General features: G+C 37.3%; 1 protein-coding gene across 5 annotated transcripts in view; it reads left to right on the top strand.

Annotated features, from left to right (window-relative positions):
- Positions 1-2495: 2495 nt before the first annotated feature.
- Positions 2496-13000, top strand: part of ankrd44 (ankyrin repeat domain 44) — a 29078-nt gene continuing 18573 nt past the window's right edge. For 2 of the 5 annotated variants that reach the window (XR_014207844.1, XM_082176538.1), the window contains exons 1-9: positions 2497-2965; positions 8415-8498; positions 9720-9798; positions 10102-10172; positions 10389-10589; positions 11588-11675; positions 12295-12437; positions 12522-12734; positions 12820-12898. Coding sequence is in view for 4 of the 5 variants with exons in the window: in XM_082176538.1 (XP_082032664.1) it covers positions 2939-2965; positions 8415-8498; positions 9720-9798; positions 10102-10172; positions 10389-10589; positions 11588-11675; positions 12295-12437; positions 12522-12734; positions 12820-12898 (985 nt within the window). In the remaining variant the exon portion in view is untranslated. Of the gene's footprint in view, positions 2966-8414; positions 8499-9719; positions 9799-10101; positions 10173-10388; positions 10590-11587; positions 11676-12294; positions 12438-12521; positions 12735-12819; positions 12899-13000 lie in introns of all 5 variants that reach the window. The other 3 variants (XM_082176539.1, XM_082176540.1, XM_082176541.1) reach the window with 3 other exon arrangements.

Below are 13000 nucleotides of genomic sequence, written 5' to 3'. Positions count from 1 at the left end.
CTCGAGTAGAGAATTCTTTGACAACATCTGCTCTTTTTTGCAGATCATTGAAATTGTAAACAATGGGGTTTATCATGGACTGCACTGTTTGAGCTGATCTTGACTGAAAATATTCTCTAACCTTTTTCTTGATCAATGGTCTTTGGCTGCTAAGTTAAAATAAAATAATTTTTTGGATCAGAAACTTATGTCTTTACCTGGAAGACTGCATGTTCATTCCAAACTAGTTTTGGGATGTTTGATCTTAGTTTTCATTAAATATTCAAATGTTTTAGGAAATCATTTAATTTCACTAGATCCTCCTGTGTAAATACGGTTCTACACAAGCAATAGCTACTTCCTGTGGTCTCCTGACCTGTCAGGCCAAACTCTCATGCCTCTTTAAATATAGCCTCTGTATCAGTCAGTAACACATGGAGTCTGTTAGGTGATGTCATCCAGCAGAGCACAAACAAACACTGATATTTGCTTCCAGTGACATTGTGGGCAGGTTCCTGTTTTTCATTCCTTGAAGAATGTAGTGCTGTCATTTATTAACTGCATAGGTAACGAGACAAACAGAACAGCATCAAAACAAAAAGTTTTATAATACAAGTGTTCATCATACAGTGAATATCAAAAGGTTCAATGACCATTACAAACTTCCTGAAAGTCGGGCACCTTAAAATGGAATTTGTGTTTTAAATCAGTAACAACAAATTGATTTTCATATATATAATTATAATAATTTTTCTTTATTTTCTTTAATAGGTACAGTGCTCATTAATCAACAGTCAAACATTAAATAAGCCCCACAGGCTAATTTTCATCTGTTGCCCCTTGCCAGATTTAAAAAAAGCAACCTAAAATTTAAACACATGATTGGTAGGTTATCGCATATACAAATCCAAATTATCCATAAATAAGAAACCTGTATCACAAAAAATAGAAACAATATCAAATTACATACAGTAACACTGCTAGGGATAATAAAGGCAGTATTATAAAAATAATAATAATTTACACATGATTACAAATTTGATTGGCTTTTAGCCATGTTGAATAGTTTGTACTACCCCTTAGCTCAGTTGGTAGAGTATTCCAATAATGAATGGCTCTAACTGAAAAGACTGATCGTCTGAAAGTTGTACGCCTAAACTGAACAACACGGTCTCCTCTAGTAATTGCTCTGGTTGCTCTGCCATTAGTATCCTTTTGCATTATCAACTGACTTAATGGGGGAGAAGCATAACCATTTAAAATTTTAAAAATCAAGCAAGCATCAACAAAATGTTTAATATTATCGAAACTCAATAAATTAGCTGTTTGCACTATGTTGCAGTGATGAAAACTATTAGTCTTCCTATCAAATGTTCTAAGTGTCTGTTTTTTAAAGAGATTCAATTGATTTTAAAATTGTTGTGCTTGCTTGAGACCAACTAAAGCAATATGTAATATGAGAAAATACCATAGAATGCCTAAAATGTTTTGCTGCCTCTGTTGTTAAATATGGTCTTATATGCCTCAAGTTGGCCAAATTAAATGTAATAATATTGGCTACCTTTTTAGCATGCTTTTGAAAAGACAGCTGAGAATCTAAAATTACTCCTAAGTATTTAAAATCAGGAACCTGTTAAGCTTTTCTCCTTTAACAAATACATCAGGATGAGGAATCTCTGTACATCTTTGTGAAAAGAACATACAAACAGTTTTGCTTATATTCAGATGTAAATATGAATTACTACCAATCAGAAACATGGACCAATGCCTCAGTAAAATAATTTGCTGCTTGTTGTTTGTTTTTAGCATGCACATAAAGAACTGTCATTAGCATTTGAATATTAACAGATGGACAGACTAAAGGCATGTCATATAAACTGAACAGGATAGTGCCCAAATTGACAGTTTATATTGATTGCCTATTACCAACACGGACACTTTGCCTCCTATTATGATAGCTGTATTGTATTGTTCAGATCGATGAAACCAGAGGACTTTGCTCTTTGAGAACTGATTCATTTAAGCAAATCGGTTCGTTCGGACAGTTCACTAAAACGATTCACGTATACGTTGGAGTCATCACTCACTGTGATCGAGTCATTAAAAAGAACAGATTCACTAGAATGATTCATTCGTTCGTCAGACTAGCGAGGGCATCAGTGAGGCGATGATGATGATGATGATGATGATGGCCATTCGGAAGAACTGACAATCCTGTGCATCAGATTCAGAGGAGAAACAAAATAACAAAACCTACTATGGTGACGGAATAGTTCATGAATATTAATCAGGTTTTGGTGACGTTACTTCCTATTTTCCCTGAAGCGTCCAGTCACATATCCTAATTAATATTCATGAAACAGTAGTTAATTCATAAGTCCAGTGTAGGATTTGTTAATTGGCCATCTCAACAGCGCCCACTTTGCCTCTCAGCCAATCTGTTACCAATGTCGGTACTTTATTAATATTCATAAGTCAGGACTTTGCCATAGTAGGATCTCGAAAATAGCAAGGGGAAGCATACAAAAAACGCTGACTTCCTGTATTTTCTTATAACGAATGAACACATAACGCAGGACATAAGCGAGTGGGATATAATATCTGAAATCGGTATCGCTGTTGTTGCCAATGCTGTAAATGCGGATTGTTTACAGCAGCCCTCGCATCCTTTCCTCCCTCCCCTTTTCCTCTTTCCCGGAGCGCCGGAGCGCTGGTGGTGAGGCAGCGGCCACAGCTGCTCACGCTGACCGAAGATAGCGCCTGCAGACCCGGCCACGGCCGTCACATCACCCCGGGCCCCTGGAGGGTGCGATCCACAGCAAAGCAGGAAGCAAGCTTTTGATGCCACATCATTGTGCAGCACCATCCTCTCGTGAAAAAAGCGAACAGGCTCGTCTGGATTTGATTAATCCTCACCTCTAGGTCTTTTCAGGAGTTTGGATGTGCTGTTTCACATGATATGGCTGTTCTTAAACTAGTCGACCAGGTAATTGCACAATGTTTTTTGAATTAACAATATATTTTTGATTGCAAAATGAACAGTTCAATTGGAGGATGTCATGTAGCTTATCTAACTGAGGGGTTTGCACATGATTAAATGTGATTTTCAATGAATGCATAAAATACATCTTGTGATGCTCCATATGCTTGCTACAGAAATTGCATGATGCATGTGCAGCACATGCATTGCGTGAGCCATATATATATATATATATATATATATATATATATATATATATATATATATATGTGTGTGTATAAAGGATTTTGACCATTTGCTAAAATGACATTATTCTTGTTGGAAGATTAAGATCTTCCTTGAAAATCAAAAACGGTAACATCCTCAGCAATTCATGCAATTCGTTGTTCACACTTATTGCATAACTTGTGTAAGGAAAATGATCTGTTTCGTCTACTCTAGAGAGAACAAACTTCCTGCTGTAGTGTGCTGTGATGCTGATGTTGATATGGCTCTTAAATCTAATCTGTACACCGATCCAGGTTTTGAGAAGATAAAAAAAAAATCATTATATTATATCACTATCAGCACACCTAGTCAGTTTTCTGTTTTAACTAGTGTAGTGTAAGTATTGTACCAATATATGGTTGAGCTCCTCCCAGTTAAAGCTCAGATAGTCGAGTTCCTTTTTGTCATTAATATCATGATTGTTCACTTGATCTTTTGTTGTGATAGTAGCAGTAATTTAGGTTCCAACAATGCTTTTTGTTTGCAGCCTAGTTAGTAAAAGACTGAATTCATTGTCATCTGATTTTTAACTGTGATATGTTATACTGCTGCTATATTTATGTAAGCTATATTACACACTTGGAGTTACATGTTACATATTTTGAGACTAGTCACCTCCACTAATTGTTTGTTAGTTTTTCATGTGTCATTTGGTGGGCAAAAAGTGAGAAGGTTTAGTTTTTGTGTCAAGTAGACCTATTTCCCTAACGGTCATGTGATGCCCTTATATCTAGACACTTGCAAATGTTTTAGGAGGTTGTCCTTGCAACAAGCAACTTGATGTCTATTAGGGGCCCCATGGACTTCATGTCAAGGTCAAGAAGATTTTTCAGCTGTGAGAATGACATAATCTAAGTGTGCACTAAATCTATGCACACTACACGGTTAAAAGAATGTTTCGGATTCAAACAAGTTAATCTATCGACAGCTTCATGTTGTTGATTGCCACAGAAAACAACACCAACTTGACTTGTCCTTCAATTTGTAATAACAAACAAAATTTGTGTGTACAGTAATGCATTTACAAAAATAGAATGAGATTCCAGAGGGTTTAAAAGCAGAAGTGTTCAGATCATATTTTTAATATAGCACTTTTATTAATTTGTTCGTAGATGTTCATATTTGAGCTGTATTAATTTTTTACAAAATGTAATCTTTTACAAAATGCAGTTGAGATATTAATGTTTTTTTTTTTTTACATTCACTTTATTGAAAATGTTGCTTTCTAAAGACTGGTCAAAAATCATGGCATTAATTGCAGTAATTTTATACATTTAATTTAAATTTTATACAAGAAAATTAAAAAATATTTGTGGAAAAAAGTAATGTGCTAATCGCAGATGTGTTCTTAATAACAAGTAAATATGTTCCAGAAAATATTTTAATAGTTTGTTTTAGTATAATGATGATGTAAAGGCCAACTGTTTAATTTTGGAAACAATTGTTTAATTTTGTTGTCTTCATAATATTAAATTTAATATTTTCCTCACACTGTAAATGGATCTTTATACATAAACATATACAGTTGCCTTTATATTTATCAATGAGGTCCCTCACAAGGGTATTATTGTAATTTGGGGGTTCTTAGTATGAAAAAGTTTGAAAACCCTTGGCCTAAGTCAATCTTTAGTGGTGGTACAAGTGTTTTAGGTGGATGAACTTTGGTGTACTTCCATTAATGCTTAAATAAAGCGTAAATGTAGGTATGGGAATAATTTACTGAGAGGAGTTTTTTTCTTCTTTTTTTTTTTTTTACTGTCATGACAGGAGTTGAAAGATTGGATAATACTTTTTACACATTTAGATTTTACATAAATTTATTTAGCAGACATTTGAACCAAAGAGGCTTACAAATGAGGAACATCTCAAGTGTAGAATGTTGTAAAGTTGTTTAAGTCTTGTGGCAATAAAAACGGTATTTTAATGTTTATTCTGGCACAGTGCCTTTCCCCTTAGACTTCTGCATTAAAGTGCATTAATATAAACGCATGTCTTGTTTGTTTTTACAGACTTAGACACAAGTTTAAATATTTTTTTGTGTGGTAATTGACACCATGCCTTAGAAAGTTTAACTTGCATTAAACCCATGACATTAAGTTAATATGTGACACTAAATGTGTTCGGAGCGTCAGTAATGTTTACAGTCATTTTGGTCTTGTGTACAGTTTGATTTCCATATTTTGCCCCAAAGAGGAAAGGAACAGGAAGTTGTTGAATCGCAACATTCCCCCCTCATGCTTTTTTGGTAGTCTCAGAGGGTTACATGACACAAGTTCAGAGAGCCAGAGAGAGAGGAAATAGAGGATAGTGTGTTTACTGCTTAGACATCATCAGTGCTTAAGACTTTAGATGGTTCTGTTATGCTCTTCATGACATACATTAGTTTTTGATTTTTACACTTTATTGTGACATACATCCAAGTGTCGTACATCCGAGTTTGCAGTCAATTGTAAGAAAGAGGTGGAATAAAATAGATTAAATGATTGGAGAAGTCTAGCATATATGTCACCAAAGAGAAGTCTGATGTTTCACTGGAAGATCAAGTTTGATTCAAAATTACAAGGTCAAAATTAAACCTATGCATGGATGAATTGTTCATAGATAGATTGAGTGAATTTCCATTTCATGGTGTGACTTTACACATCTGGGAAAAAATGCTGTCACAAGGAACTAGATTTCAGTTTTGCAGTTCATTTAAAATGAGACATCAACAGTTCCTCATTTCTGCTGTTTTGAAGAAGAACCTGCAGTGTCAAAAGTGGAGAAACCTCAGCCTTCATTGGCTAAGAAGAAATTTCAGCTCACTTATTGGGCGTAGAGGTAGATGATGAGAACGAGGAGTTGGGGGAAGGCCGTGTAGCCAAATGCATGTCAACAATGGCTTCAGTGTTGGAGCGTTTGGCTTTGGCATGGAGTGGTGCTGGGAGGTCGGGGAATGTCCTCATTTGTGATGAGCCCCGTCCAGATTGTGCGCTTGTGCCAGCGCTCAGCAATCTCGTCCTGAAGCTTTGCGGTGCCACAACACAGACAGCACTGTTGTCACCAGCTGTTGTGTTCTCTTTCAAGGGAGAGACGAGATGTGTGCTTGTGTATGCGATCAAGACAGAAGCAACATCTCATAGTGAAGAGAATTCAACACTGTGTTCTCATAGATTCAATGCTCTCATAAAAGAGCTCAATAAGGATGGCCCGGAGCCAGCGTGAGAGAGTTTGGGCCAGTGCTGTGTTGTAAATCTTACATTTGTTGATCTTGTGCATGTGTTTTTTTAGGCCTTGCAAACTTTAATATTTGTTTTTTTCGAATTCTGCTGATTGAAATATGTCACCAAGAGAAGAAATTTGGGGGGTTCAATGGTGGTCAAATTATTATGGTATTGTTTTTTATATGATATCCTCTTAGAAAGTGCAGTTGCTCATATTTTGCTCTTTCATCGCCCAGGAGATGTTTCAGCTTGGTCTCAGATAAAAAAAATTTGGGGAGGAATGAAAACAGAAACTGAATTGAGACAAATGGTTAACTTGCAGTAAATGTGAGGTCACATTTATTGTTATTCGGCCAATTTTCTCAGGCGATACACTATGTGTGTGTGTATACACTGTATAGCACTTGAAAATGTTATATACATGTATAATACACACACACACACACACACACACACACACACACACACACACACGCACACATATATATATATATTTATATTTATAAGATTCATGAAAAGAAAAATGCATGAAATTGTTCTGCCTTTAGTTTTTTAGAGAGCTGAGTGACTTGAAATGACTAACAGAAATGACTGATGGCTTGTGGCGAATTGGCCCAGCAGAGATCGTTTTTTTATGGATGATGAAATGAGTTTGAAGTGAGTGGGTGTTAGATGGCCTGTTTCTGCAGCTGAAAATAGAGCAGATCTCAACAACACATCTCCTGTTGTCTCTACACCGCGTTTGTTTGCATGTGTGCATGATAAAGAAAAAGTCAAAGAGTGAAAGAAGCTTTTTGTTAGAAACATATTTTGACATGCCTGAAAAAATTTATTTATATTTTTCATTAAACATAACTTTTCTTTACAAAAAGCCATAATGTAACTCCATTACAGCTATCATTATTCTTATACTAGGGTTTGCAGTGTATGCTGATATACTGATAAGAGATTAAAAGTTGACACAATGCTCATCCTTAGTGTTGAGCCCTGAAACACCCTGTGTGTTAATTTGCATGTTGGCTTGACTGCATGTGTTCTGTTGTATAGCGGAAGTGAAAATGCTTTCCACGCTTCCTCTGTGTCGCTTCTGAGAAGGTGAAAAAAAGCAACAGGAAGTGAGATGTGGGGGTTATTGCAGATAGAGACACTGGAAGGATAGATGCAGCCAAGTTTGGCTCAAACCACCTCTCCTCTTATCCCACGCGTGCATCAGATTATCATGCTATCATTGTGCTGCCATTAATGTTTGGAACTTGGCACTTGAATTCAAGAAGATAGCTGGAAAATACAGTTTATAAATATATTTGGGTTCAGTTTAGTCTTTAGTCTCTCTCCATAAACAAGGATTGAAGGTGATAATTATGTAAAGGAAACATGACTTTAATTCAGTATGTGGTGCAAAGCTTCCTTGGGGCTCTTTGGGTCCTGATTTGGCCTCCCTGTAATGACGCCATTTTATGGAAATGGTGAGACTGTGTGGTTTCAAAGCCTACTTGTCTGGTTAGTGATTTGTGCTGAGAGAAACGGATTTGAAGAACTTATTTAACTGATTCTGAATGACAAACTTTTAAGTTATTCCAAACATTGGGTTTGTTTAATTAACATAAATATAATCTAGATTACCACTTTTTCTTGAAAGAATGCAACACTTACCAATGCATAACCTGCTGCCACAATGTATTGGTGGTTGCATAGTTTGTTGCTGTATGATACGAAGCAGTTCTGAGTGGTTTTTAGTGTGTTACTATGTGGTTGCTGGGGCATTAGTAGGCAGTGTCCTTGGGTGTTATGGGTGGTTGCTAGCGTTACATTTGTAACCTTAAAGGTGCAGTCACAAGGAAGGTCAGTCTATCGTCAGGACTAGTGTCACAATGTATCGTCAATCGTATATCTATAGTCAATATAGCAACCAGGTTCATTTCAAACCAATGCTTCACGATTTTATTCTTTAATAACATGTTTAAATATTCTGTTGTTTTTCACAGCCACCCCTCGTCCAAGCCATCTTTAATGGAGACCCCGATGAGATTCGTATGCTCATATGTAAATCTGAAGACATCAATGCACTGGTATGAATCAGTTTCTTTTATTCTTCTTCTCACATGACTATATATCATCTCTTTGTTCCCTGCAGCACAATAGTTGAGAAACCCCATGGAAAACAGCCAGAGATTTATATACATTTGTCTCAGTAAAGGCAACAGGACACAAAACAGTTTTCAAGGCCATTCTTCTTCCAGAATATTTATTTATTCTGCTTGTCTGTCTGTGTCCGCCCTAATGGCTCCAGCAAGAATTAGCTCGCTGTCTGAATGTTTTTTAAAGAGCCGCTGGACCAAAGTCATGATTTTAGGCTGCATGTGCAAACAGGTTCAGACAAACACACGTTGAGATGTCACCACCACAAGTGTGTGAGCACATTAGTACACACTGACGTCCCCTTTAGTGATTGAAGAGAGCCAGTCAATGCTTCTTTGTTGTGGATCCCTTGCATTGACCCCCCAGTCAGCATATTCATTTTAGAAGTGATCAAGTCTGTGTCCAATTTTCTGTGAAAGCTTTGCAGTCCACAATGGGACTTTTGAAAATGTACAATATTTTGAGGTTTAAAAATAGTGGAATGTACTGTATAGGTCACATGAGTCTGGTTAGTGTGACTCAGTCTTTCTAGCGCTGATGTAGATTTCCAATTGAAACAGGAAGTTAGGGTAAGACACATAGAATGGTTTAGCCTATCCTTTTTTTTTATTAGCCAATAGCTTTTTGTATATGCCACAGCTTGCAAAATATGATGTGTTGCTTGCTCTTGCTATGTGGTTATAGATGGTATTAAAGGGATATTTTGTCCATTTTATTGGACACAAACAAAATATATATGTGTATGTGACACTGAATACTGTAGTAATGGCTGCTGAAAATTCAGCTTTGCCATCACAGGAATAAATTGGTTTAAAATATATTAAAACTTTTTTTTAACTTTATTTTTGATTGGATAAATGCAGCCTTGGTGATCATTGGACATAAGAGACTTATTTCAAAAACATTTCAAAAATCGTACCGACCCCAAACTTTTGAACAACAGTCATAAATATTTATTCCTTCCTGGTAGAGGAAGACTGTAATTTCTAAATGTGTATGAACTTTTGAGAATACACTAGCATACAGAGAGGTTCAAAGCTCACAGACATGTAGTAAAAGTACATGTAGTTAATTTTTAACATCATCTTCCCACTTTCTTTTTCGATGTGTCTCACTCTGTTTTTGTTTGTTTGTTTTTCAATCTCTCTCAGGACCCTGATAAGCGTGCCCCCCTTCATGCAGCAGCGTTCCTCGGAGATGCTGAGATCACAGATCTCCTCATTGTGTCAGGTAGAGCTGCTCTTTTTCTCTTTCCCTCCTTTCCTTCCCCATCTCCCTTCCATTGTAGCTTTACATCATCTCATATAAAAATAAATGCATGTTCAAAACCAATAATGAATAGTTTACCCAAAAGTAAAAATTCTGTCATCAATTACTTATACCTTTCCAAACCCGTGTCTTGTATTACTATTATATAGTAAATGATGACAGAATTGAAATATTTCGGTGGACTATTCCTTTTAAAAATCCAGCGAATCTTTATATTTATTGTAGTTCTTATTGTTTAATGTGTCTTGTACTACTTCATTTTAGGGGCTCGGGTCAATGCCAAAGACAACATGTGGTTGACTCCACTCCACAGGGCAGTGGCATCACGTAGCGAGGTGGGCTTAGTTTTTAAACACGCAAAAACATGTTTGAATGAGAAACAGCTGCTGTGTGATGTTGTCACGCGCCAGGATGCCTTTAAAACAGTGCTATTCGTATGAAGCAACTCCTGTGTGATTAGAAAAGGGTTTTTTCCAACCCTGGATGCTGATTGGTCAAAATACTTCTACAGCTGTTACAGTTGTCGACAATCGTTTTTTGCACAAATCTAGGAGGCCGTTCGCGTGTTGATCCGTCATTCTGCCGATGTTAATGCACGGGACAAGAACTGGCAGACTCCGCTGCATGTCGCATCCGCCAACAAGGCCCTGCGCTGTGCTGAAGTCATCATCCCGCTCCTGAGCAGCGTCAATGTTTCAGATCGCGGGGGACGCACCGCCCTACACCACGCTGCCCTCAATGGACACACGGAGGTATTGCAAGTCGAGACTAAATATTTTTTGCTTAATTCATAGCAATACAGAATTAGATCATATTTTATTTTGGTACAGTTTAACGCAATAAGTGTTGCAAGTCCAAAGGACTGAGGCAGTGACGCTCCAACTGGGCAATTTATATATTATTCTTGCACTTTAAGTATACTACTATGTTCCTAAATAGGTATCCTGTTTGGGTTTTTAATGTCTGATGATTGCATTTGAGGATTTTCGTAAGCAATCTTCTATCAATTGTTTCTGCTTCTTCTTCACCTGTGTTTTGATCCGGAGATTCTGTACTAGAAGATGTCATAGCGCCCCCTACAGTATAACAGTGAAAACATGGATAGCTGGAAAATTCAGTCAATGGTGGGGAAAGTAGATTTGAAGTGAAGTCCTATGTACACTACCTGTGGACTAGCCTACACAAAATTTCACATACTCAGAATTAGGAACATATCAGTTTTTTTTTTTTCATATATCAATATTTTCATACAATGTAAGTTTATAAGACAGTATGCAACTAGTGTGATTTAGTAGGCTACTCAATCAAAAGAGTAAACATAACTACAAACAAAGTATACTTTCAAGCATATCTCAATCAAAATATTGAGTACAAGAATTGGCCTAATATTAGTATAAGTCAAGTATACTTAAGTGCAATTTTAAGTATATTTCTGAGAAGTACATAAAAAGTAGACTGAAATTATTACTAATAGCACACTAATAATAATAAAACATTTCGTGAGGGTGCTGCTAAATACTTCCCACACTGCATTGTCAACATAGAGTGACATTTATTGAGCTCTCAACAATGCAGAATGGTTTAGAAAGTCATTATATAAATTGTGACACAAACACGCAGCACACAATAAGAGCATCAGGAGACCCATAATTACTGGTGCATTATTGGCTCATGCTTTATGCATTCTCTCCTCCATTTCTCCATCTCAATCTTGTAACTGTTATTCAGTTTCCTTTCTCTCTATCTTCAGATGGTTAGTCTTCTACTGGCTAAGGGTGCCAACATCAACGCCTTTGATAAGAAAGACTGCCGTGCACTGCACTGGGCAGCATATATGGGTGAGGGAACGGTTCCATAAAAACTATGACATGTATGCCCTTGTTTTCTTTTGTTTTCATTGGGACACAAAAGGAGTTGTTCATGCTGCTCTCTTCCATTCAAATGTGAAAAATAGTTACGAGGGGGCTGATACGACAGGCCTAAACCAGCCAAGGAACCAGCATGAAAACACTCTCAGCAAAATGTTGTCTAATTGTCGTTATCAACAAAATCCCCCCAAAATATTGAGATATCATCATTTACTAGTCAGTATCGCACAACCAAAAATGCTAATGATATGCAATATTACAAGTCTTCAAAAAGAAATTAGCACTTGCGAACATTCATATTGGTTTTCCCTCAAACAGTGGCATTGCTTCAGAAGACTTATATTATGTTGTGTACAAGTCGTATGGACTAGTTTATAGAGCTTTTATTGTGGTTTGTGCGAGTTTGACGGACCTTAGTCACTTTCTGATTTTGTTTTATGGAAAGAAGTCAACATTCTGGAAAACATCTCCTTCTGTGTTCCATGACATGATGGAGAGTAACTAATAACAGATTTTTCTTTTTTGGGTGAACTGTTTAATCTGCTATATCTGTGTTTGTGTTCATGAGCTCCTCTCTATGCTCTTGCAGGTCACTTAGATGTAGTGTGTTTATTGGTGAGTCAAGGGGCAGAGATCAGCTGCAAGGACAAGAGGGGATACACACCTCTACATGCTGCTGCTTCCAACGGTCAGATCGCTGTGGTGAAACATCTGCTTAGCCTGGCTGTAGAGGTACTTAGGATGCAAATAGATACATATAGGGAAGAGACCATTGGGTCATTGGACTAACCATTACATTGTATGCTTCACTCGTAGATAGATGAAGCCAATGCCTTTGGGAACACAGCGCTGCATGTGGCGTGTTTTAATGGACAGGACGCAGTGGTCAGCGAGCTGATCGACTATGGTGCTAATGTTTGTCAGCCAAATAACAAGGGCTTCACACCTCTCCACTTTGCTGCTGCGTCCACCCATGGTGCCCTGTGTCTGGAGTTCCTGGTCAACAGTGGAGCTGATGTCAACGTTCAGGTATGCCCAACTTGGACTAAATATAGGCAGACCATCCAAATCCTGTGTGCTGTATGCTAATAAACATTTTGTGATGTTTCCTCAGAGTCGAGATGGGAAAAGCCCTCTTCATCTGACGGCAGTGCACGGACGATTCACACGCTCCCAGACGCTCATCCAAAACGGTAAAGCTGTTTTTTAGCCGGCTGAAGGACCATTCACACAGAATGCATTTTTGCAGTTAAAATGAGAGATGCATGTCAGTGGTAAAAAGGCAAGGTCTAGAG

Source organism: Leuciscus leuciscus, assembly GCF_965113295.1.
Source record: "Leuciscus leuciscus genome assembly, chromosome: 7".
In the NCBI taxonomy this organism is placed as follows: Eukaryota; Metazoa; Chordata; class Actinopteri; order Cypriniformes; family Leuciscidae; genus Leuciscus; species Leuciscus leuciscus.
This window is presented reverse-complemented; position numbering and strand designations above follow the sequence as displayed.